This window comes from Chiloscyllium plagiosum, chromosome 10 (assembly GCF_004010195.1).
Source record: "Chiloscyllium plagiosum isolate BGI_BamShark_2017 chromosome 10, ASM401019v2, whole genome shotgun sequence".
Classification (NCBI taxonomy): Eukaryota; Metazoa; Chordata; class Chondrichthyes; order Orectolobiformes; family Hemiscylliidae; genus Chiloscyllium; species Chiloscyllium plagiosum.
The window spans coordinates 4,168,267-4,195,564 of NC_057719.1; the positions used below are offsets into that span (position 1 = coordinate 4,168,267).

A 27,298-nucleotide genomic window follows, 5' to 3' on the forward strand; every position below is an offset into this window, starting at 1 on the left:
AGAAAGAGAGCTGTATCTATCACCTTCAACAGCCAATTCTAAACCTCTACTGACAACAAAACTGAAAACCTGAGTTTGTGAGAGTCTGATTGCACCCACTCCTAAGTTCGTCATCTGTGAAGAAATGCTGAGAAGAAAATGTACCGTATGAATTTGATATGCACAATTTTTTATCACCTCATGCTGAAACTTATATTTTAAAAGATTAATTTATCTTAGGTTATAGTTACATTTTCAGTGCTGATTACCAGTTTCTAACTTGCCTACAGAAGGGGGAAGAGTTGGCCTAGTATTCCAGAGACCCAGATGATTTGTTGACACCTGGGTTTGAAGCCAGATTGTGCAATTTGAATTCAATTAAAACCTGGAGTTAAAAGTATACTGATAATCCTGATAATCATGAAAACTGATTCATGACCCACAGCAAGACACTCAACCACTCTAGCAATCGTTAGAAAGGAACAAAATGAATGAACCAGATGGCATGCAATCATGAAGTAAAGGGCTTTTGCCCGAAACATCAATTTTCCTGCTCCTCGAATACTGCCTGACCTGCTGTGCTTTTCCAGCATCACTCTAATCTAGACTCTGATTTCAAGCATCAGCAGTCCTCACTTTTGCCATGAAGTAGAAGGAGCCTGCTCCATTATTCAATAAGATCATGGTAGATCTGACTTTAACTTCAACGGTATATTCCTGCATATACCCAATACTCACTCTTGGGGGGGGAAAGCTTATCTCTATCTACCCTGTCTATACCCTTAATTATTTTGTAGACCTCAATCAAATCATCTCTCGATCTCCTTTTTTCTAATAAAGGCTTTTGAACTTACTGTGCTCCTTGCCAGACTCTTCCAGCACAGCTACCATAATGGCATCTACCCTACAATGTGGAAAATTCCCAAGTATGTCGTGCGCAAAAGTAAGGTCAAATCTAACCTGGCCGATTACCACCCCATCAGTCTACTCTTGATCATCAGCAGAGTGATGGAAGATGCTATCAATACTAGTATCAAGCAACACTTGTTCAGCATTAACCTACTCATTGACACAGAGTTCAAGTGTATTGCAGTCATAATCCAAACCTGGACAAAGGAACTGAATTCCAGATGTGAAGTGCAAGTAACTGCCCTTGACATTGAGGCTACATTTGATAGTGTGTGGCATTAAGGAGCTCTAACAAAGCTGGAGTCATTGGGAATAAATGGCATACTGTCCAGTGCTAGAGTTGTATTGAGCAAAAAGGAAGACATCTCTGCAGGACTTCCTTAGGGTAGTGTCCGAGGTCTAACCGTCTTCCACTGCTGCTTCACGAGGTCAAAAGTGGCAATGTGCAGTCATCAGAAAACCATTTTTACCACCATATTGAAACAGCCCATGTCAAAATGCATAAAGACGTGGACAAAACCCAGCTTTGACCTGACAAGTGGCAGTATATTCATGCCATGGAAGTACTGGGCAATGACCATCTGCATCAACAACTGAGAGTCTACCATTGTTCCTTGACATTCATTGGAATAAACTTAACCAAATCTCCTGCTATTCCTAGGGGTTGCTATTGACTAGAAACTGAATTGAACTAGCCATACAAATACAGTGGTTTCAATAACCGAGCAAAAGCTATGGATATTGCAGCAAATAACCACCCTCCTGTCCACCATCAACAAAGCACACATCAGTGTGGTGGGCTACTCCCCACTTGTCTGGATGAGAGCAGTTCTAGCAACACTCAAGAAACTTGACACCATCTAGGACAAAGCAGCCTATTTGATTGGCACCACATCCACAAACATTCACTCCATCTCCCATCAACACTCAGCTGCAGTGTGTGCCATCTGCACTGCAAACATTCTCCAAGGTTCCTTAGCACCCATCAAATTCACAGCCATTTCCATCTAGAAGGTCAAGGGTAGCCGATAAGTAGATGGGTGCAACTCCAACAGCATTGAGGAGGCAAGGAGGCTACAGAAGGATTTGGACAAGTTAGGAAAGTGGGTGAAGAAATGGTAGATGGAGTACAACGTGAGGAAGTGTGAGGTTATGCACTTTGGGAGGAAGATTAGAGGCATGGACTATTTTCTAAATGGGGAAAAAAATTCAGAAATCTGAAGTGCCCTAAAGAGACTTGGGAGTTCTTGTCCAAAATTCTCCCAAGGTAAACTTGCAGGTTAAATCAGTAGTTAGGAAGGCAAATGCAATAATGATATTTGTTTTGAGGGAACTTTAAATGTATAAGCAGGGATGTACTTTGGAGACTCTGTAAGGCTCTGGTTAGACCACATTTGAGTACTGTGTGCAGTTTTGGGTGCCATATCTCAGGCAGGATGTACTGACCTTGGACCGTGTTCAGACGAGGTTCACGAGAATCGTCCCAGGAATGAAAAGCTTAACATATGAGGAACGTTTGAGGACTCTGGGTCAGTACTCTATGGAGTTCAGAAGGTTGAGGGGAGGTATCTAATTGAAACATACAGAATGATGAATTACCTGGTCAGAGTAGATGTTGGGAAGATGTTTCCATTGGTAGGAGAGATTAGGACCTGAGACACAGCCTTAGAGTAAAGGAAGACCTTTTAAACAGAGATAAGGAGAAACTTCAGCCAAAGAGTGGTGAAGCTATGGAATTCATTGCCATAGGGGATACTGCTGCCTCACAGCTCCGGGGACCCAGGTTCAATTCCAACCTCTGGCGACTGTCTGTGTGGAATTTGCACATTCTCCCTGTGTTTGCGTGGGTTTCCTACGGATACTCTGGTTTCCTTCCACAATCCAAAGATGTGCAGGTTACGTAAATTGGCTGTGCTAAATTGCCCATAGTATTCAGGGATGTGCATTAGTCAGGGGTAAACATTGGGTAGGGGAATGGATCTGGATGGGTTACTCTTCGTTGGGTTGGTGTGGAATTGTTGGGCCGAAGGACCTGTTTCCGCACTGTAGGAATTCTGTGAGAAACGAAAGAAGCTGTGGAGGCCACGTCATTGAGTATATTTAAGACTGAGGTGGATCGGTTCTTCAGTATCAAGGGTTATGGGGAGAAGGCAGGTGAATGGGATTGAGAAACTTATCAGCCATAATCAAATGGCAGAGTGGAGTGGATGAATTGGATGGCCTAGTTTCTGTTCCTGTGTCTATGGTCTAATACTCAAGAAGCTCAACACCATCCAAGGCAAAGTATCCCTTTTGACTGGAACCACATTCACAAGAATCCACTCCCCCTACCACCAACACAGTGACCCAGTGTATACTATGTACTAGATGCACTGCAGAAACTCACCAAGGTTCCTTAGACACTACATCCCAAACCAGTGATCACTTTTACCTAGAAGGACAGGGCAACACATATCTGGGAAGACCACCATCTGCAAGTTCCCCTCCAAGACACTCACCATCCTGACTCCCAAGCGTATTGCCTTTCCTTCAATCTTGCTGGGTTGAAACTCATTACTGCAGAGGGCTGTGTAAGCTGATTCTTTGAATGTCTTTAAGGCAGAGATAGGTTCTTGATTAGTGAGGGGATCAAGGGTTATGTGGAGAAAGAAGAAGGGGGTTGAGAAACAAATTAGCCATGATCAAATAGTGGAGCAGATTTGATGTACCAATGGCCTATTTCTGTTCCTTTAGGAATATCTACCCTCCTCATTTGTTTGACTTTGCAGCATCACAGTTCTACTTTTTCCAATTTACAATTGATCCAAACTTCTAATTTTTATTGAATCCAATTCATGAACGCGTTTACAGATTAACGCAACTACTGTATGTTATTGAAGGAAGTCTTCCTGTAAGCTTTTCCCTCTGTGCCCTCAGATCTCTAATCGACAACATGATCACTCTTTCTCACATTCTTTGTATTTGTCCCTACTGAACTTGGAATGTTTACTTAGATTGCCGATTAGTGAAAAACAGTTGTGAAACATCAAGGGACTCTAATTCACCTTTAGGGTATGTAACATGGAAGCAAATTAAACTGATGTATCAGTCAGTCACCTGACATCAGAATTTTGGAAATCACTCCAGAATGTCTCGAGTTACTGTTCTGAGTTGTAAAGAGCAATAAGATAGCTATCCAACAATTTCACAGATTATAGCAATATCATAACGCCATTTGATACTGTTTCAGCGCTGGTAAGTAAGTATCGTCCTAAGTATGACACAAAACAAAACTGAAAGGCCAGACAAAGCTCAAATCTCCCTTCAGAGGGCTGCTCTGAAAATATGTATAATTTTTCCAAAATCAAGTTTGTGACCCTTGGCTTTTAATTTGGTAGAGTTGCTTAAAGCTGGTATTTAGAAACAACTTTAAGCACTGAGATAGTATACAAATCCTACTAAACTGTTTGCAGCAGATTATTGGAAAATTCTTATGGAATTGACTTTTGAGTCATGGATACAATTTTTAATTAAGTCTTAATTATAGCTATATAATGAACAGTATTTCTGTGTCTTCAAGATCCATTAGTTGGAAGATCTCGTATTTCTGTTTGTAGCAGAGATGGTTTCTTGCTGGGTTTTCTTTTGCTCTGATTGAAGATCTATCAATATCTATCAATTTATTTCATTTATTAGGTCAGCAACTGTAATCTCTATCGTCTTGGAAAGAAGAAAGGACTTCCTAGTCGGATGGTTGTCTCAATATTTGACCCACCAGTGAATTGGCTTCCTCCTGGCTACGTGGTAAATCAAGACAGATGCATTATGGACAAGAGTGAAGTGAAGGACATGGTATGTGTAAGGGAGAGATGGGTAAGGTTTCTTTACAAATGAAAGGACAAATGCTGGAATAGAGGGCTCCCAGTTTCCTTCGTTGAATTTAAAATTACATTTTCCATACCAACTTTGTAAAACCTGGCTGAAATTGCTGCACCAGTGCCTGAATTTACCATGGACAATAAATATTCTGTTGCTGAGCAACATGTTGGCAGTGTCTGCATCTGCAAATTCCAGAGCTTGCTTTTGATTGCTAGTAGCTTTTGGGATGTTTTGTCTTCAAACTGTGTAAGTGTGGAAGGTATTAGTTCTCAAGCATACTGTGTCGAGAAGAATGATTGATTGTGCATGCAGTTTGTTTCCAGTGCAGGTTTCTGTGCTGCGCAAGCATGGAATAAACTAAATACTTTGTTTCTCTTTAACTTTTCCTACAATATGTGAGGTACAGTCTGGGTTATTTCTGAGACTACTTGATTTCAACTCCTGGCATAGGATAGGAGATTAAGGTCAAAGGACAAGTCCATTGATTAGATAGTCAAGCCTTCATCTAATCACTATTAGCAAGGAAAAATGTTGAGTCCTCCAGTGAAATCGGTAGAGATATCAATAAAAGAAAGGAATATATTATTTAATTTTGACTTTTTTTTTTAAAGTTTCTAGCTGTATAGGTTAAAGAAAAGTCAACAATGAGCAGTGTCAGTCATTTGAGAGAGATTTTGTAACTTCCAAATGTATGATTCATTAAGGAAGTAAGTTTATAAGAAAGACAAACTATTCATTGATAACTAAAGAAGTTATGGATTGTGTCAAATTGAAAGAAAAGATGCACAGTGCTGCAAATATTAGAAGTAGGTCTGAGATGGAGATGGGAAAATTTTAGAAACGAGCAAAGGATAATTTTTAAAACAAAATGAAATAGGGAGAAATTAGAATATGATAGTAAATCATAAGAGATAGAAAGACAATAAGAACTTATACAATTATATTAAAAGTAGCTAAAGTGAATGTTGGTCCCTTAGAAAATATGGAGAATTGATATTGGAAAACTAGGAAATAGCAGAAACTTTAAGCAGGTATCTTGATCTGTCTTCAGGATAATAAGCACCAAAAGCATCTCAATAAAGAGAAATCATGGGGCAAAAAGAAGGAATGAACTTATTACTATCACTGTCACTTAGGTATATCAATGATGAACAAAGCATTGGCTGGCTTACAGAAAACAGCATGAGAAAAGTTATTTCCGGGTTGGCAAACTGAAATTAGAGATTAGTGCTGGTGCTTAAACTCTCTCTGACCTGTGCTGATGATTTGGATGAAGGGGCCAACTGTATTGAAGTCATCTTTGCTAATGATGGAAAGGAAGGCAAGTTATGAGGATGACAAAAATACATGTTAAGTGAGTGGGCTGTAATTTGGCAAATGGAGTATTATGTGGGTAATGAGATGGTCCACTTTGGAGGAATAGAAAATCAGAATATTATTTCAATTGATATGAGAATTGCAAAGTGTGTCAATGCAGAGGATTTGGCTTCATCGTGCCTGTATTACAAAACATTAGCATGCAAGTGCAGCAAATAATTTGTAAGGCACGTTAAATGTAGAGCTTTTTGCAAAACTGATGAAATATAAAAGTAGGGGAGTCTTGATGCAGATATACATAAAAATGGTGAGACTGCAACTGGGTACAGTTTTGGACCATTTAAGGATCTGATAAATTGGAAGCAGACCACATAAAATTCACTAGGTCGATTTCTAGGATACTCATGTTGCCTTTTTGATTTAGGCCAATATTCATTGCAGCTTAGACGAATGAAAGGTGATCTTCTTAAAATATATTCTGAAGAGACTTAACAATGTAGGTGCTGAGAGAATGCTTCCCTTTTATTGGAGGAATCTAGAGCTGGAGTATAGTTTCAGAGTGAGAGGTCTCCCATTTAAGACACTGAGGAGGAATTTCTGCTTCTTGATGAGTTGTAATCTTTGTAATTCTCTTCCCCGGCGAGCAGTGGAGATTAGGTCATCAGTGGAATGGATGTGGGAATAGGCAGGAAAGTAGAGTTGAGGTCTAAATTCAATTCATGGAGCGTACTGTTCCTATTTCTTATGTTTTTGAAGAATGGTGATAACAAACAGTGAATATAATATCTACCTTTTGAACTAGTAATGAATGGCTTCTTGGATATTTTGTGCTAATTCACTGTCTTCTCCCACTCAGAACTAAGCTGCCAATCTTCTACTCCACCCTCATCAACTTAATTTATGTAATCCCCTTAATGTAGCAAAATGTCCCAAAGTACTGGATATCTTTAGGAATTCTCCATTCTCTACAATGCATGATCTCCAATGCAGTTTAAGGATTCACTCATGTCTGTGCCATTATAACTCATCTGAAATCCACAGTTGCCTTATTATTTACCACTTGCCCAACAACTCTCTAATTTGTCCCTATCTAGCGGAATAAATTGAAATCCTTGATTTACAAAGCTTCTCACAACTTCATTCCACTGCAGTCACATACTCACTTACTGTTGCTGTTGCTCTGCACTCCACCCATCTACTGGTAACAGCCTTCATCAACCTTGGAAGTATCACACTCCATCTTGAAAATCCCTTCCTCTTTTACATTTGTCATCTCTTAAACACCTGAAAATCTCTTCAACTGTTTTTGTTCACTTCTTAATTCCAACTTTCACTTTTTCTTCATGTGTGAAATGTTTGGTTACTTTACTTCTTTAATGAGTTACGTGAATATAAATTACTGAGTCTGCAACCTTTTTGTGTTACTCCAATTTCATGGAATATGCAGAAAATATTTCCGATTAAACAGATTTTATTATTTATTTGTATATCTGAGGTCAGTCACTTTAGGAACCAGTTTACTGCACACCCTGACTCCTGCTATAGAATAAACAACTGTTGACATTGTGTCCTTATGTTATAGAACAGTAGTTAAATTAGGAATACATCTCGTGTGTGTGTGTGTGTGTCTAGTTTATGAAAGAATTGAATGATTACCTCCAGGTGAAGGCATTTGCAATACTGTTGAGAAAAGGCAAGGGAATGGGACTTGCCAAGTAGCTGTCAGAATGGGCCATCAGTGAATTGACCAGCTAAATGATCTGTTTGGGTGTTGTATTTATTTCATCTCTGTCCTGAGATTGATCCTAACAGACTTGGTCCCAACAGCATGTTGGTGATAGAGTCATACAGCATGGAAACAGGCTGTTCAGTTCAACCAGTCGGTGCCGAACATAATCCCAAAGTAAACCTGCCTGCTCCTGGCCCACATCCCTCCAAACCTTTCCTTCATGTATCTATCCAAATGTGTTTTAAACGTTGTAATTGTACCAGCATCCAACACTTCCTCAGGAAGTTTATTCCACACGTGAACCACCTTCTGTGTAAAACAAAAAAATTGCCTCATGTCTTTTTAAAATTTCTCTCCTCTCGCCTTAAAAGTGTACCCTCTTGTCTTGAAATCCCCCATCCTAAGGAAAAGACAATGAGCATTAACTGTATCCATACCTCATTATTTTATAAATTTCCATCAGATCGCCCCTCAATCTCCTACATTCCAATGGGAAAAATGTCCCAGCCTATCAAGTTTTTCTTGATCTTGAGGTATAACCCACGTATAGAATATGAATGTGGTGGGGTAGTGAACAAATGCAGACAAAAGGGCAGGGGATTTAGATTTGAGTGGTTTTATTTCTTCCTTCTCTCACCCAGACCCCCCCCCCCCCAATTGGGCCTTGGTTGCCTGTGTGGCTTCAGGGATATTTGTATCATTAATAAGTCAATTATTGACATGCTGTTGGGAATCCTGTTCCATCTGCCAACTTTTTGGTATCAGGAGAGTGACATGGATCTCTCCCATGATTAAGTGGACCCAGTCATCAAGATTCTTGTAATGATTGCATGCAATTCCAGGCTGCACGAAATCAAAACTTGGGGCATTATGAAGAGACGATGCACAATGTCTAATCTTGAAATTTTCTTTTAGACAGAAACCGATCAAGTGGCTAATGGTGATTGTTATTTGGATGATGATGAGGAGGAGGAGGAAGAGGAGGACGATGACCCTGATTTCCGTGAAGATTTGATGTGGAGGGCACAGAAGGAGGAAGCAGAATATGATGATGACTTCTCCGAGTATGATCAGGAGCACATTAAATTCATCGACAATATGCTTATGGGTTCTGGGGCTTTTGGAAAAAAGATCTCTCTTCCTGCTTTCCCACCCAATGATGCAAGCTACGAGTGGAAACCTCCCAAAAAATCTGCATCAGGAAATGGTCATTCCTCCTCCGATTGTGATGAATTTGACTACAGCTCCTGGGATGCTATGTGCTACCTTGACCCGAGTAAGGCTACAGATGAAGATGATTTTGTTGTGGGATTCTGGAACCCATCTGAAGAGAATGGCGGTGTTGATACTGGCAAGCAGTCCATCTCTTATGACTTGCACACTGAGCAGTGCATAGCGGATAAGAGCATTGCTGATTGTGTAGAGGCTTTGTTGGGCTGCTACCTAACTAGCTGTGGTGAAAGAGCTGCCCAGCTGTTTCTCTGCTCGTTGGGTTTGAAAGTCCTCCCAGCAGAAGAAAAGCTTGTAAACAAAAAGATCCTACCTGAGGAACAGAGCGCCTTTGATCTAAACTCTCAGACAGGCACTGAAACTCCTCCTCTTTCATCCACTTTGAAATCCCCTTCTTGCAAAGACCTAGAGTATGGACATCTTCAGATTCCTCCTAGATGTATGTTCGATCACCCAGATGCTGATAGGACCCTGGGCCATTTAATATCAGGCTATGAAAACTTTGAGAAGAAAATAAACTATAGATTCAAGAACAAGGCGTATCTTTTACAGGCATTTACCCATGCCTCCTACCACTACAATACAATCACAGGTAAAGCCCTGCCAATTCCTGTAGGCCACAATAAATGCTTAATGTAGTCAGCTGGTCTGCCAGTATTTGTAGAGAAAGAGAGTACATTTCAGGGTCTTACTTTGTCACAGGAGACTGTCAGAAGGACTGTGAAATAGGGTTGGAATTAGTGGTGGTTTGCTGTGGGATTTGTGATCTGAGAGTTTTATCATCTTTGGTTATGGTGGGCATAAGAAAATCAATGGAGTACCTGGGTCATTGGCAATAGAGATTGTGTTGTAGGTGACTGAATTTTTTAGAGTCAGAAGAAAGGTATTGCTAAAATTAGATGATTAGGACTAAACAGCATAGTTTAGTAACAGATTTAGTAACTAAGCAGCATAAACAGTTTTGAGAATGACATTTAAAGGGAATATACAGCTAATGTGGCCATTATGATGGGTAGCATGTGTAAATTGAAGATCATCTTGGGTTGAGGTAACCATTTCATTTGAGTTCATGCAAATTGTAATTTGGTCTGAACAAACACCTGAAGAATTGGCTATTAGAATCCGTGAGGTGCATGATTTATTTTGTTTTAAGGCTGTTTGAATGGTAGAATGCCTTGGTTTATCCAACCAACCTGCATGTACAAATGTCCTGCAAGGAAGGAGTTCCTTAGCATATTGTCTTAGTCTCAGTTATCTTCAACTACTTCTTCATTAATGACCGTCCATCCTCCGTAAGGATAGAAGTGGGGATGTTCATTGATGATTGCATATTCGCCATTCACAACTCCTCAGATACTATAATCCATGTCAAAAATCCAGGTTTGGGGTAACAAGTGGTAACGTTTGCACTTTGACCACCGTCCCTTGGCATTTAGTGGCATTACCATCACTCAGTCCCCCACTGTCAACATCCTCGGGATTACCATTTACCAGAAGATGATCTAGGGTAGCTATGTAAATACAGTGGTTACAAGAGCAGGTCAGAAGTGAGGAATGATATAGCAAGTAACACACCACCTGACTCCCTAAAGCCTGTCCATCATCTACAAGGGCAGGTAAGGAATGTGATGGAATACTCCCCATTTGCCTGAATGAGTGCAGTTCCAACAACACTTGAGAAGCTTGACACCATCTAGGACAAGGCAGCCCCCTTGATTGTTTGTGGCTGTGCTGCCATTCATTCACTCCACAACCAATCCTCAGTAGCAGCAGTGTGTACTATATACAAAATGCCCTGCAGAATTTCACCAAAGATCTTCAGATAGCACCACCACCATCTAGAACAACAAAGGCAGCAGATACAGGAGAACAGCACCACCTGTAAGTTCACCTCCAAGACAATGACCACCCTCTCTTGAATATATATTGCTGTTCCTTCAGCGTCATTGGGTTGAAAACCTAGAATTCCCTCCCTGATGGCATTTTGTATTTAACTAAAGCACACGGACTGCAGCAGTTCAAGAAGGCAGCTGACCACTATCCCCTCGAGGCAACTAGTGATAAATAATAAGTGCTGGCCCAGCCAGCAATGTCCATGTCCGATGTGTATTAAATAAAAAGAATCCTTCTTCCTACCCTGCCATGCCTCCATGAGACTCCAAACCCCCACAAGTGTGGTTGACTCTTAACTGGAATATCTCTGGAAGCCATTTCGTGCTGGATTGAAAAATGTAAAACTGACTCCATGCCCATTTCTGAAGATGTGGAATTGCTCATGTTGGATTGGTTGAACAAAGTCCAAAATCACATGACACCAGGTTATAGTCCAACAAGTTTATTTGATAGCTCTTGGAGCATAGCCTCTTTCAGTTGAAGTGAGAGTGAAGCACACAGAATACAGAATTTATAGGCAGGGAGATCAAAAGATCATGCAAATGGTGAGAGTAAAGTGTCAACAGCTGAATAACAAGTGAAGGGATAACGTTTATTCCGATTAAATGAGGCTGAGAGATAATTACATAAATTGAGAATAACATGATGCTGGAAACGAGCCAGATGACTGGAATGTGACATGGAACAAAAACAGGAGAAGCCCAGCAGGGGTTGCTGGGGGTGCTCAGCGGGTCTGGTGATATCTGTGGAAAAAAAAAATCAGTTAACATTTCAGGACCTTTCCTCTGGTTTTTCTTCACAGATGCTGCCGGACCTCCTGGGCTTTTCCAGCAGCTTCTGATTTTGTTCCATGTTATTCCAGTCTTTGGGTGTGTCTCCAGCACCACCTTCCTTTTTACTTTTTTGTAATTGTCTCTCTGCCTCATTTAATTGGATTAAAGGTCATCCGTTAGCTTGTTATTCAGCTATTGACACTTCACTTTCACTGTCTAGCACTTTTGGTCCAGAGACTTATTATTCGACACTCCATTCACACCAGTTGTATGATTTCTTTTGATCTCTGACCTTGATCTCTCTGCTCATGTATTCTGTATGCTGCTTTCTCACTTCACCTGACAAAGGGGCCACACTCCAAAAGCTTGTGATTTCAAATAGACTTGTTGGATTATAGAGTCATGAGATGTACAGCACGGAAACAAATCAACCCATCCATGCCGACCAGATATCCCAACCCAATCTAGTCCCACCTGCCAGCAACCTGGTGTCATGTAATTTCTGACCATGTCTGAAGAACAACAATTGAAATCAGCAGGCAGGTGTCTTGTTCATGGAAGTGAGTTCTGAAACTGCAGAAGGTCAATTGTATGAGAATAGTTGGAGAGAATTTGGACTCGTGGCTCAAGTCATTGCTAAGTTACTGAAAGTTTATTACCCCACCGTGTGTTAATGACATTACAGAGAAATATTTGTTGACTTGTGTCTGCAGAAAACCTATTGGACAAATAGCCACTTTTTAATTGAGGGTGAAGAAGGAAGCACTTAAGATTTTAACTGTCATTGTGTGTGAATTTTAAAATTGGCATTTTAGTTCCAATTTTGTACATCAGGAAAGTAGCAGGAAACTTTTCCTACAATAGAAATCCAAGCAAGATCCAATGGACTTTTCTCAAACAACTTATGAATGACTATTTTAGAATAATTTTTTAAAACTTTTTTTTGTAGATTGTTACCAGCGGTTGGAATTCCTTGGAGATGCAATTTTGGACTACCTCATAACCAAGCACCTTTACGAAGATCCCCGGCAGCATTCTCCTGGAGTGTTGACTGACCTGCGCTCTGCTCTTGTGAACAATACCATCTTTGCTTCTTTAGCTGTGAAGTATGACTATCACAAATACTTCAAAGCCATCTCACCTGAGTTGTTCCATGTTATAGATGACTTTGTTCAGTTCCAGTTAGAAAAGAATGAGATGCAAGGAATGGACTCTGAGGTTAGTCTCTGCATTTTGATCTTCCACTAACCTGTTAAAGAGAGCTACAACCCCATAAGAGGGTCTGGTTTAAGGGGTACTCGGAACTGCACAAGTTGGAGCAATCACCTCATTCCAGTTCTGAGGAAGGGTCACTCAACCTGGAATGTTAACTCTGATGTCTGTCCACAGATGCTGCCAGACCTGTTGAGCTTTCCCAGCAATTTCTATTTTGGTTACCTCATTCCCTACTCTAATACATTATGGAATGTACTTCCACTTTGGGCAATTCTCTGCCACAAATCATTCTTATCTCTCAGTATCTAATTTTATCTCTTTTCTCCTTTAATTGGTTCTGTGAAGTTGCATATTAAATTCATATGCATATGCTGCCTTGTTGATCAGTAGTTTAATATTAGCTTATAATCTTCATAATGTTTAAAGTCCTCATAGCGCCAGAGACCCGGGATCAATTCCCGCCTCAGGCGACTGACTGTGTGGAGTTTGCACGTTCTCCCCATGTCTGCGTGGGTTTCCTCCGGGTGCTCCGGTTTCCTCCCACAGTCCAAAGATGTGCAGGTCAGGTGAATTGGCCATGCTAAATTGCTCATAGTGTTAGGTGAAGGGGTAAATGTAGGGGTATGGGTGGGTTTCGCTTCGGTGGATCGGTGTGGACTTGTTGGGCCGAAGGGCCTGTTTCCTCACTAAGTAATCTAATCTAATCCTCTCTCAACTTCAATGAAAAAAGTCCTGCCTTCTCAAGTCTTGCCTTTATAACTAACTGCTCAGCACTATCCACATTACTCAAGGGAATATATTCCCTTTCCAGTTTGCATTGATATAAGAAAACTTCTCAGCATCCTTCACTGAAGTACTAAAGTAAGAAACATGCAATTAAAGGCAAATGCAGTTGAAGTTGAGGTAGCCCCCAGATTTAACAAAGGCCTTAAAAGGAGGGTTAAACAAAAAGGTAAAGGTGTGGAGAGGGCAATTTAAGTCTATCTCTTGTTGAATGAGAGGAGAAACTATACACTAGAGACCGAAGTGAGAGAATCAAATGGTGTAAGTGGTCCAGAAGAGGTTCACAAGAATGATATATGGGATGAAGGGCTTATCATATGAGGAGCGGTTGAGGACTCTGGGTCTGTACTCAGAGTTTAGGAGCATAAGGAGCAATCTGATTGAAACTTAGAAAATACTGAGAAGCCTGGATAGAGTGAGTGTAGAGAAGATGTTTCCACTTGTAGGAGAGACTAGGATCTGAGGGCCCAGCGTCAGAGTCCCTGTTGGAATTGAGATGATGAGGAATTTCTTCAGTCAAAGGGCAGTAAATCTTTAGAACTCATTGCTGCAGAGGGCTGTGTAGGCCAAGTCATTGAATGTATTGACAACAATGATAGGTTCTTGATTAGTATGGGGATCAGGGGTTACAGGAAGAAGGCAGGTGAAAGGAGTTGAGAAACATATCAGCCATGGTCGAATGGCAGAGCCGACTCGATGGGCCAAATGGTCTAATTCTGCTCTTTTCTCTAATGGTCTTATGGTACGGTAGTAAAGATTGCAAGAAAATGTTGGAGTGAAACCAGGAGGGAATTTAAAGTGACAGTAGATTGCTAGAAATCCAGACTCCATTAACAGGCATGATCACATCCTGTCACAGTGGCTAGGGGAATTCAATCCTAGTCTAATTTCTAATGATCATGAGTTTGTTTTTTTTTTAAAATGACAATCTGGTAATGTGGTTCACTAATGTCTTGCAGGTGATGAAATCTGCCAAGTTGACCAGGCCTGGTGTGTTGACAACAGACCCACAGCAATTTATTTCATTCCTGACTGCCCTCTGAATGGCTTAGTAAGGCATTTCATTTGTACAAAGTTGCTGCAGGTCTCAGACTGTGTCTGGTTACACCAGATAGCTAGCAACAAATTGAGAATGTGGTTCATTACTACTTTCTTCAGGGTAATTAGGGATAGACAATAAATGCTAGGCATACCAACAAACCTCTTCCCAAATGCAACTTTCAAAATATATAAAAATGAGGATGTAGCCTTCAAATGTTGGCCATCCACACTCCAAAGTAGGTCAGTTTGTATTGCATAAAGGCAAAGTGGGATAAGATGTGGGCAACAAGATTTTAGCATGTAGTTTGCTTGCTGAGCTGGAAGGTTCATTTCCAGACATCTTCAGTGGGCATCCGGGTGAAGCACTGCTGATAATTCCTGCTTTCTATTTATATGTTTGGGTTTGTCATGTCATTTCCTGCAGTGATGTCATTTCCTGATCGTTTTTCTCAGGGGTGGTGGGTGGGGTCTAACTCAATGTGTTTATCGATAGAGTTCCGGTCGGAATGCCATCCTTCTAGGAATTCTCGTGCATGTCTCTGTTTGGCTTGTCCTAAGATGGATGTATTGTCCCAGTCGAAGTGGTGTCCTTCCTTATCTGTATGTAAGACTACTAGTGAGAGAAGGTCATGTTGTTTTGTGGCTAATTTATGTTCATATATCCTGGTGACTAGTTTTCTACCTGTTTGTCCAATGTAATGTTTGTTACAGTTCTTGCACAGTATTTTGTAAATGACATTAGTTTTGCTCATTGTCTGCATAGGGTCTTTGGCGTTCATTAGCTGCTGTTTTAGTGTGTTGATGGGTTTGTGAGCTACCATGATGCCAAGGGGTCTGAGTATTCTGGTGGTCATTTTTGAGATTTCTTTGATGTAGGGGAGAGTGGCTAGGGTTTCTACATCAAAAGACATCCCTGAAATGACTGCCAAACTACTCAAACCCCTTGGTATCTTGGTCACCCACAAACCCACCAACACACTAAAACAGCAGCTAATGAACTTCAAAGACCCTATACAGGCAACAAGCAAAACAAATGTCATTCACAAAATACTGTGCAAGAACTGTAACAAACACTACATTGGACAAACAGGCAGAAAACTAGCCACAAAACGACATGACCCTCCCTCTCGTATCCATACATACAGATAAGGAAGGACACTGCTTCGACTGGGACAACACATCCATCCAAGGACAAGCCAAACAGACACGCACAAGAATTCCTGAAAGCATGGCATTCCAACCGGAACTCCATCAACCATCAACAAATACATCGAGTTAGGCCCCATCTACCACCCCCTGAGAAAAAGAACATGAATTGACATTACAGCAGGAAATGACATCACCAACCCAAACATATAAATGGAAAGCAGGAATTATCAGCAGTGCTTCACCCAGAGGCCCACTGAGGATGTTACCTAGTAGGGTGACGAAAAGTCTGGAAATGAACCTTCCAGCTCAGCGAGCAAACTTACATCCAGAACCTCAACCTCGGCTACAAATCTTCTCCAAACTCGGTAACAAGATTTTAGCTTAACTGGAGTTTATACGGATGGAGCATAGTAAGGCACCTAAAATCATGTCACAACAGTTTGTGGTTGAGACAAATGTTTGGCATTTTCGGCTTCATGTGACCTGGGGTAGACTCTTAAAGCAATTTGAAGGGAGCACTCTATGATGAATAGCGAATACGTGCAATTTCGAGTAATTGACTCTATGCCTTATAATTATGAGGAAGTCTAAGCATTTTCAGATATATGGTACATTTCATGACCACTGGAATTTCAAAACATGTTACAGCCAGTAAAGTGCACTTAAAATGTGATTTCTTGTAATTTAGGAAACTCAGCAGCTAATTTGCAAACAGTAACACTCTATTTATTGGCATTTTTACAATTATTCTTTCATGGGCTGTGGGCAACAATGGCTAGAGCAGTATTTATTGCCCATTCCTAATTACTCTTGAAGGTGATGGTGAGATGCTATCTTAAACTACTGCAGTCTGTTGAATAGGTACACCCATAGTGCTAAAGAAGTTGCAGGTTTTTGACCCAGGAACAATGAAGGAAGGACAATGTGGTTCCAGATCAGGAATTGCTGGCAAAACTCAGCAGGTCTGGCAGCATCTGTCAGGAGAAAACAGTCAGCATTTCAAGTCTGGTGACTCTTGTTTTATGAAAATCTTAGGCTGTATAATTTTGCTATTCTAACCATTTCCGAATTCATCAATAGTCACTCACTACGTCTCCTGTTCTTGCTGTTTCTTTTTCCAATCTATGCCCTGATTTAACAAGTTCCTCTGAATGTTTAATGTACTAATTTATTTATTATAAAAGCTAAGAAGATCTGAAGAAGATGAAGAAAAGGAAGAAGATATTGAGGTTCCGAAGGCCATGGGAGATATCTTTGAATCTCTTGCCGGTGCCATCTACATGGATAGCAGGATGTCCTTGGAAACAGTTTGGCAAGTCTATTACCCCATGATGAGACCCTTGATAGGTAGTCGTCCTTATTGTTCTCCCCTTACCATTTCCCTTGTTGCTTTGACTAAGTTGCTAATACCTCAACGTGTTTCATATTTTAGAGAAATTTTCAGCAAATGTACCCCGTTCCCCTGTTCGTGAGTTGTTGGAGATGGAGCCAGAGACTGCCAAGTTCAGGTAAGGAGTGGACAAAACATCCTTGAGGAATGGGTAAGAAAAGTGGCTCAAAATATTTAACAGGTACACTAGTGTGTGAAAGAGGGGATCGGGTAGTGTTTCACCTAGATCTCATGTGACCGGGTAGTGTTCCACCCAGATCGTCAGTTTTCTGTTTTGAATGTTATGCTTTTTCTTTTCTTGGAGATTCACTTTAGCTCTTTCAAAGATAGTTGAGCTGTGACCAGAGAAGAAATTAAATATGCAATGTTTGTGTTGTTGCAATAAGTCCACTCTAAGTTATCAAGAATATCAACATCCAATTTGAACAAGGAGAAACACTTAACAGTGCAAAGTATTCTAAATTGCTGAGGGGTCTTTCACATAATTTATTAGGGTGTCTAGGTGACTTACCTGCATACCATTCAGACCCTCCTCTCTGTCTATGCAAATTTTTAAAAATGTCTCTGTCCTTCTCCCTGACTTCTGTATCCACGTGAACCTCTCACTAGTGAATACCAACACACACAATTCATTTGGATCTGTACCTACGTCTTTCTGCTTTCCTCAGAAGTTACCACAGTGGTCCTTAGTGGGCTGTACTACTTTCCTAGTTATCCTTTTGTGAAATAAATTAGGAGCTTCATTTTACCTGCAATTATTCTTTTGTGTCCCCTTTTTTGTTTTGCCTTGCATAAACTGTATTCCCTTGGGCTTGTTCTATTTTGAGCACTTGGTATCTGCCATAAGCCTCCCTTTTTCTCTTTATCCAATTTATCCCTTGATGTCCAGGGTTTACTGAATTTGTTTGTCCTACCCTTTACCTTTATTGGTACATGTTGGCCTTGAACTCTCCATTTCCTACTTGCATAATTCCACTGCTCTTTTACAACCTGACTCCCAGTCCACTCTAGCCAAATTATATCTGATCTTATTAAAATCAGCCTTCGCCCAGTTGAGAACTTTAATTTCAGGCCCATCCTGTTCCTTTTCTGTAACAATCTTGAATCTAATGGAGTTATGATCACTGTCTGCAAAATATTTCACCATACTGCTGCTCGCATGAATTTCCAGCTTTAGTTCTCTCTCTTCTTTCACCCCCAGTCAACTCCACAGTGTTAGGAGTCAACTTAAGCTCTTCATTACCACTGAGACTATCATTTCCCAAACCTGTGTCAGCAGTCTAGGCAAGAAGCGCAATTTGTCTGCTGGAACTCTACTGTCCATAAGTCATCCTGAGCAGATAGCTGTTGAATTAGAATGTGTGTGTCATTGGAAACATATAAAGTACAAGTTATAGCAATACCTTTGTTAAGGACAGTGCACCTGGAAGGAATTTATTTCAACTTTACCTGGTTAACTTGAAGTTAGGAGAGAGCTAAATTTCAAACCTATAATTTTCTGATCAAGAGGCAAGCCCCAGATGTTGAAGGCAAATTTAATGCATGCTTTCTTCACTTCATCTGTCAATATTTGTACATATTTATATAGTTATTGATTTTGACAGATAGTAAACAGGATTGTAAAACTTGTAATAATCTTGTTTTGAAGAGTAGGAATGTTTAACCATTCTGTAATTGATACATGAATTTTTATTTGGCTGAAATGTCTATGTTTTTTTTAAAATGTCAATTCTGTTGTTTTTGAAGTCCTGCAGAAAGAACTTACGACGGAAAAGTCCGTGTCACCGTGGAGGTGGTTGGCAAAGGCAAGTTCAAAGGTGTTGGTCGCAGTTACAGGATCGCCAAGTCTGCAGCTGCCCGGAGAGCACTACGGAGCCTGAAGGCAAATCAGCCTCCACTGCAGAATAGCTGAGACCCTTTCTCCTAACCTCCAGGCCAACCCAGCCCCTTCATCAGCTCACCTGAGGTTACACCACACAAGTCTGGGTCAAAAGAGTCATTCTATGAAGGTGTAAAGTGTTTGTACTACAGTAGTATAATTTAGGATTAATCGTAGTTTATAGTAAGTTCTTGCGCGAACACAATCCTGCCCCCCTCCTCCTTTTGCTAGATTAATCACAAGAGTGCTTTATATTCATTTTGCAACCATTTAACAGTTGTCAGGTCCCCTATGATGTTTACTTAATTTTTTTTATTAATAGAAGCTTTTGCTTGTTGTTTAGTGAGCCAGGAAGCTTATGCTGGAAAGTGATTAGTTATTAGATTGCACATTTTTACTAATCTTGAAATTCTCGACCTGTGCACTAGTGCCAGTCCAGCCACAGTGTGTAAAACTGTTGTGTATGAGCTGGTAAGAGAGAGCGAGTGAGTGTGCCAGTATTGTCCTGTTTCCTTGTCATCCTTTCACATTTTGAGATGGCATTTCCAATCCTTGTTTTGCACTTAATTTAAATAGGAACAGGTTCCACTTAAAGCGACTGGCATTTTCAGTAGCATTTGTTCAACATAATGCCACATATTGAGTCTCTTGCATTTAATCAAAAGGGTTTTGCCTTAATTGAACGTAACCCCACTTGTTTTTTTCCTAAACCTTTTGATACATTTCTATAGCTGATTTTACATTCCCATTTAATACACATTGTATGATAATTAACCACAGCCCTTGACTGACCTCTTTTGGAGCTGTGGCTGTGTAACTTATTGCAGAGCTAGAGGTAGCTGCACATATATTTTAATACAGATTAAATGGTTCCAGATACTTAGAGTCAAGGTGTTCAAAATTTTCTTTGATGCAAGAAGCAGCTAAATTTACACTATGTGGTCTTTGGGGAAAGCGTGCATTGTGCTGACAATGTGAGTGCGGTGCTTCCAAACGCAAGCAACATGAAGTAGATGGTGCAGTACAGAAACTGTCACATTCATGACACAGCAACTTTAGACATATCATTCAAAATATATGCTGCAGAATTTTGTAAGAACAGATGAAAGGGTTTTTTAATTAATATGAGCACCTTTCCATTTCTAAGGGGGTGGGGATTAATATACACTTACATGCATATATACAGCATACAAGACACATGGTACATGCATATACAACACACGCAGACAAAAAAAGACATGAGTACAACACATGCATATGACTATCCTCAACATCTGTCTATAGCACCTAACAGTTGACTTTTACACCAAAGCTGTGTTTGTGAAGAAGCGCATTCATGTTCCATTAGTTTCATTTGTTTTTCTCTTCAAAAGCGGCACAAGCAAGAAAAATGAAATCCTGTGACAAAAGACGATCATGTTTAATCAGTCTTCAGCGTTCAAGCTTTTAAAAAGAGGATGCATCCTATTTGGCTCGGCTCAAAATTGTAGTTACATTTTCAGTAGTTACCAGTTAGGCGTTCTTCCCTTTAAATACCTCAGTTCTTAATTGCATGCGTTTTTGATTTCTCGTTTTATTTTGGTGCTATGTTTTTATATTATGCTTGAAATGTTTAAAAAATAATTGTTTTTGCACTGTAACTATAATACCTCTTTTAATTTACTTTTTTAAAAATTGTTTGAGAATTTCATCCCAGTACACTCTAAATAATTCTTTCAAGTTATCTGCAGTTGTCACCACCCGACCACCATGATATGCTTCAGATTTCAAGAGCTAGCCATTTTTTATTTTTTTTGTTGGTCTCTTGAGTTGGAGATAGAAATTTGAAATACGTATGTTGAGGTGTTCCTTTTTTTTGCATCCCATTCTGTCCCTTTTCCTTTCACTTTATTTGAAAAGGTAAAGTCATTTATCCTGTCCACTTAGCAGTTTTAATAAGTGGGTACTTTTTAAAGTAGAAGCTGAAAAATGTGTAAGTGATTTTAATACTTCTGTCATATGTGTATTGTCTTACTGATTGGCATAAACTCATTTTAATTCATAACATGATACAGAAGATGGATTTGTATCTGTTTTTATGCTCTGTTATTACCCTAATTTTGTTAGAAAGATCTTTCATTCTGTGGGCGTAGACCTAGGCGAGCACTCATCTATGTATACATCTATTTTTAATTTACTTGGCAAAAACTGCTATGTCAAACAGTGTGCCACAAGTTTGGGAGTATTTCCAGTATTAACAGTGCATCACACTTTATTGAAATCAACAGAAGTGTGAGGTTATTTACGGCATGTGCATTCATTGTGAAACCATTTCTTTTTTCATTGTAACTGAACAATCTACATTTACTTTAAAGTCCTAATCAATGCTGCAGTTTAATTCCTCCTTGTCTTTGTCAAGGCACAAAACACAGTTTTTTTTTGTCCCCTTCGCTGTTGTATACATGTAGCACGATTTAAGCATTGCACTTGGCACCATGCTTTACCTCATTTCAAACGAGAAATGTATATGCTAATATGCTTAACAGAAACAATGATTTTTTTATTTTCGGTTTGGGCCTTGCTGCTGTTATAACTGCTAAGGTATTTTATGTAAAAGATAATTAACTTGCTATCTATTGTGTGCCTGCAGTCCCTCACTCACTGTACAATACATGACTTTAATGCACTCGAACTTCATAGCATCAGCGGGTCAGCAGCAGTGGCAGAAACTTATTGTTTTGTTGGTATTTTGTAGCAGAATGATAACTGTGATTTATTAAAGGAAGAAGAGAAAGAATGCGTGTTTGCGAGGCGTTTGAGTATTTGCAGGCGTTGCTGTACTGTAAATAGTGTGATTTTAAAGCACCTGTAGCAGAATGGGAGTGGATACGAAATGTATTGAAACTAAATTAAGTGCATCATCATATGCTGCAGCAGTCTTTAAGGGACATGGAATATATCTCATTCATACTGTAAACTCGCTGCAGAGATTTGCATTCTGCACCTTATGGATCACAATTTTACCTTTTAATAGTTTCTTTTTGTAATTGTAGCTGAATATCTACAATAAAGTATGGTCTGGTTGTTCATTATTTTGAAGCCTGGTGATTTCAGTGTATGTATCAAAAGTAGCTTTAGAAAGCATTTTTGTGTTTTCAACAACACTATCATCTGTGAGCAGAGAAACCTGGCAGTTAAAGAGCAGATGAGTGAAATTTATTTTACTCGGTTACTGGTAGATTACTTGACGAAGTTTACAAAAGATGATCCGATTGGTCAGTGCCATTACTCAAGTTCCACACGTGCCTCCTCCCACTTCTCCCTGTTCCTCTAACCTCACCATTACTTTCTTTTTCTTCAGTTTCTCAAGTACTTATTAGCTTGCCCTTAAATGCATCTATGTCATTTGCCACAAGGTTGGGAGTTCATGTTCTCTTAAGATTTTTTTCAAAATTCCCTAGTTAGGTTTTTAATAACTTTTGTTTATGACACCTGGTTTTCTTCTCTCCCACATATGGAAGCACCTTGTTTAGGCCTGCTTTATCAAACCCCATTTAGTTATTTTAAAGACCTTAATTGGATCATGTCTTTCTGAGAGAAGTAAACTAGCCCAACCTCTTCAATATTTTCAGATTAGAATGAATCGGTTTTGGTGGTATTGTTGTAAATCTTTTGTACCTTCATGTTCCTTTCTGTAATATAGAAGGCCAGGGACTGTGTGTGGAGCTTCAATTTGAGAAGAAATCCATCAGATCAGCTTGTGGTGCACATCATTCTACAGTCACCGTGTAGCCTTTTGCAAGGAGTAAGAAGATTGGCAATCTATTGCTTCTCCTCTCTGGCAATGTCAAATGGCACACACCTGACAAACTCCCATACCCCTCCTCACCACGCTCAAAATAAAATTATTTGCTTCCTTAGATCTCTCTGGGAAAAAGATATTCAACTGAAGTCAGTCACGAAATCAGTTGTCTCTAGTGTTGTGCCTTGCAAATTATCAAGACGTCTGTGGTTTGCTACTGCTAAGCTGTTTTACATGGTAAATTTTAGATCATATCGTCTGTCTCCATTTTGTTCTATATGTTTTGATTTCCTGGTTAATTTGTCTCAATTCTTTCTTTAGTGTTGCATTTAGGGGGCCAATCTAGCCATTTACGCCTCAAATAGACAAATTCTGTTTCTTTATTGCACCCATTATTACACTCTGGTTTTTTGTGCTGTAAAATCTTTAAATTCTCTCTTCATCTGCATGCTCACATGCCTTCTGTTTTACTCTTCCTGCCTTGTCCCTCCCCAACCACTTCCAATGATTTGAACATTACATTTTATTGCAATTCAGTTTCTCTTTAGTTCTGAACACAGGTTGACTTGAAGTATTAGATGGAACCCTGTGAGGATTTGACCAAAGTGAGCTATGGCAAGATAGTGGCATAATCAGAGGATGTTCAGTGAGACCCACTTGATATCAGGATCATCTAACCATATCTTGTATGCTTTTTTTTATAAGTGGTGTGACGTTGACTGGCAGTGGCAAGGTCCCAATTGATGCTCATTGTTGCTTGAGAAATGCCGTTTTGACAGTCTAACTTGTCATAGGTTATGTTTATACATATCATACAAACTAGACTGGGAAAACTTGACATGGAAGCCAGAATGGGTTCTTGACTGATTCAACTTACCGCTTAGTCTAAAAGACCTGGACATAACATACTAACAGCTCAGGTTTGCTTCATGGGCAATGACCAAGAGCTGCCCACATCCATGGACAACAGTATTGACACATGCTAGCACTGGAACCCTTCTGATCCACTTAACAAGACACTTCTGCATTTCAGTGTTGCACCTTGGACTACATTGGCAACTGTCATTGTAATGCTGCATCATGAGCATTTTGCACTCTGGAATGTATACACCCCTCATGGACTGGACTGGGCTGCAGCTCTCAACCCTTTAACTGTCACTGCTCATTCAGAGCTTAACTAGATGCATACAGCACTCATACCCCCCTCAGCCACAGATGCCCGGTTCACGTTATGACTGTCCTGTCTTGCTATTCTGAGCAGACACAAATTTGAGCTTATCAAGGCTGTCAGCAGGCCCCAATCATTCAAAGATGCTGGTACCTGACAAGTTGGGACAGAAATCTGGTGACTTTTGCCATAAGGGCAGAAATAGATTAGAGTGCTAGAAAAGCACAGCAGGTCAGGCAGCATCCGAGGAGCAGGAAAATTGACGTTTCGGGCAAAAGCCCTTCATCAGGAATTAGAGCTGCAGTGAGTTTGGTAACAAGCTCTTGTGAGAATCACCATCATACCTGATGTGGCTTACACTTAACCAAAAAAAATAAGATTCAGACCCCTCAAGATGTTGCCTGACTTGCTGAGATTTCTAGTAGTTTTTCTTCTTTTTACATGTTAAAATGAGCTGTTCAGCTGAGGCAGAGGTTTTTAAAAAAAGAAAATCACAAAGGGAAAAGAAATGAAAAGAAACAAAATTTAGTAGTTGCTCCCAAAGTAGGAGTAACTGCCAGAGTTGTTAAACCAGCTGTGAATGAGCCCAGGCTTGGTTAGTTTCAGGAATTTGGCAGATAACATAAAGCTGGGTGGAAGGGTGAGCTGTGAGGAGGATGCACAGATTTTGCAGTGTGATTTAGTGCAGGCTGAGTTAGTGGACAGATGCATGGGAGATGCAGCATAATGTGGAGAAAGAGGAGGTTACCCACTTTGGTAGCAAAAATAGGAAGGCAGATAAATATTATTTGAATGGCTGTAAATTGAGACAAGGAAGTGCTCAACAAAATCTTGATGTTCCTGTGCACCAGCTACTGAAAGTAAGTGTGCAGATGCAGCAAGCAATAAAGAAGGCAAACTGTATGATGGACTTTAAAGCAAGGGGACTTGAGGACAGGAACAAGGATGCCTTGCAGCGATTGTGACTCTGAACTGCCCTCTGGGCAATTAGGGACAAATAACAAATGTTGGCCAAGCTAGCAACGTCTTTATCCACGGAATGAATAAAAAACAAATCCATTGAAGATGAACGTGAAGCCTGCGCAGATACTGTTAGTGAAAGCTGTCCTGGTGTCAATATCAGTGAAAAGATCAAACAGTCTTTATGGCAGCATGGTACCTCGGTGGTTAGCGCTGGTGCCTCACGGCACCAGGGACCCGGGTTTGATTCCAGCCTCCATTCCAACAACTATCTGTGGAGTTTGCACATTCTCCCTGTGTCTGCATGGGTTTCCTCCCACAATCCAAAAGATGTGCAGGTCAGGTGAATTGGTCGTACCAAATTGCCATAGTGTTGGGTGCATTAGAGGGAAATGGGTCTGGGTAGGTTACTCTTCGGAGGGATTGTGTGGACTTGTTGGGCCAAGTGGCCTGTTTCCACACTGTAGGAATTCTATGAAAATTATACAGGGCGTTGGTGAAGCCACACCTGGAGTATTCTGTGCAGTTTTGGTCTCCTCATCTGAGAAAGGATGCTCTTACTATAAAGAGAGTACAGCAAACATTTACCAGATTGATTCCTGGAGTTGCAGGAATGACATGATGAGAGGTTGAATCAGTTAGAATTATATTCTCTAGTGATTAGAACAATATGGGGGCATTTCATAGAAACGTCCTGAAATTCTAACAGGATGAGACAGGTTAGATGCAGTAAGTATGTTCCCAGTGGTGGAAGAGTCCAGGACTAGGGGTCATAGTTTGAGAATGGAGGTAAATCTTTTCAGACTGAAATGAGAAGTTTTCTTGCTCAGAGTGGTGAGCTTTTGGAAGTCACTACCACAATAAGAGGTTCAGGCCAAAATATATTTTCAAGGAAATAGATGGCTCTGGTGGCTAAATGGATACAGGGGAAACAGCAGAATTAGGCTATTACTTTGGTGATCAGCCATGAACATGTTGAATGGTGGAATGGGCTCAAGAGCTCGAATGGTATAAATATTTTCTATGTTTCTACCACCAATACTCAACAGCAGCATCGTGTACTATCTATAAGATACAGTGCAGAAGTTCACCAGAGATCCTAAGACAGCACCTTCTAAACCCATGACCACTACCATCCAGAAAAACATTTGACACCAGGGGGTATATTTTTAAGATGAGAAGAGAAAGATTTTAAAAAGATATGAGGGGCAATTTCTTTTACACACAGTTTGTGTGTGGAATGAACTTCTCGAAGTGGTGGGTGCGGGTACAATGTTTAAAAGACATTGAGGTAAGTGCACGAATAAGAAATGTTTGGAGAGATATGGGCCGAGCGTAGGCAGGCGGGGCTAGTTTAATTTGAGATCATGGTCGGCATAGACTGGTTGAACTAGTGGCTTTGTTTCTGACCTGTATGGCTCAATAACAAGGGCAGCTGATAGATGGGCATACTACCACCTTCAAGCTCCCCCCCCCCCCCCCCCCCCTCCAATCCACTCACTATTCTGACTTGAAAATGTATCAGTGTCATTGAGTCAGTAATCATGGAATTCCATCCCTGAGGTTGTTTTGGTCCCATCTGCATCTCGAGGACTGCAATAGTTCAAAAAGGCAACTCTCTCCCACCTTCTGAAGGGCAAGTAGGGACTCCCAGCCAGCAATTCTCATCCCACAAGTATATAAAACATAAACTTTGGATAGAAAATCCCACAAAGGATGTTAATTTATTTTTGTTATGTAAAATGGAGACATCCCTCCCATAAAAATAGGCAGTCCTGAATATGAAGTTCCCTTGTTAGCTTTTGATAACAACACTATGGTGAAAAATGGGGGTTATCCATGTTGAAGATTAATCACTTGGCTTGGAGGTTGAAGAGCTCCTGGCAAAAAGAATCCCAATCATAGAATATTACAGAATGAGCCAACTTTGCCTGCTAAGACTGTATTTGCTCTGTCAAATAGTCCCAATTCCTCACTCTGGCTTCATTTTTTTCACATTTGAATTCAGTTTGGAAAGACACTCATCAAAAATAAAACTTCACCGTGAATACAAAACTTGATATAAATATAAAAACTCTGAAACCCTATCTTGGGTGGTCCTCTTCCCATTTCCCACTCTCACTTCCCCTCCCACCCATCTCCTTTGTAACAACTACATCTGTCTACTTGTGAAACTTGAATGTCAAGCACAGTAGTGTCTTAAGGCATGCTCCTTGGAACTTGAATTACTGTTGTTTTTAATGG

At 40.3% G+C, this 27,298-nt stretch overlaps 1 protein-coding gene across 6 annotated transcripts in view; it reads left to right on the forward strand.

The window, feature by feature from the left end:
- Positions 1-22,216, forward strand: part of dicer1 (dicer 1, ribonuclease type III) — a 188,320-nt gene extending 166,104 nt beyond the window's left edge. For 5 of the 6 annotated variants that reach the window (XM_043696916.1, XM_043696915.1, XM_043696918.1 and 2 more), the window contains 6 exons: positions 4,564-4,719; positions 8,708-9,614; positions 12,638-12,906; positions 17,061-17,223; positions 17,309-17,384; positions 19,013-22,216. In XM_043696916.1, the coding sequence (XP_043552851.1) occupies positions 4,564-4,719; positions 8,708-9,614; positions 12,638-12,906; positions 17,061-17,223; positions 17,309-17,384; positions 19,013-19,178 (1,737 nt within the window). In that variant the 3' untranslated portion in view covers positions 19,179-22,216. Of the gene's footprint in view, positions 1-4,563; positions 4,720-8,707; positions 9,615-12,637; positions 12,907-17,060; positions 17,224-17,308; positions 17,385-19,012 lie in introns of those variants that run through there. The other variant, XM_043696920.1, reaches the window with a different exon arrangement.
- The last annotated feature ends 5,082 nt before the right edge of the window (positions 22,217-27,298 follow it).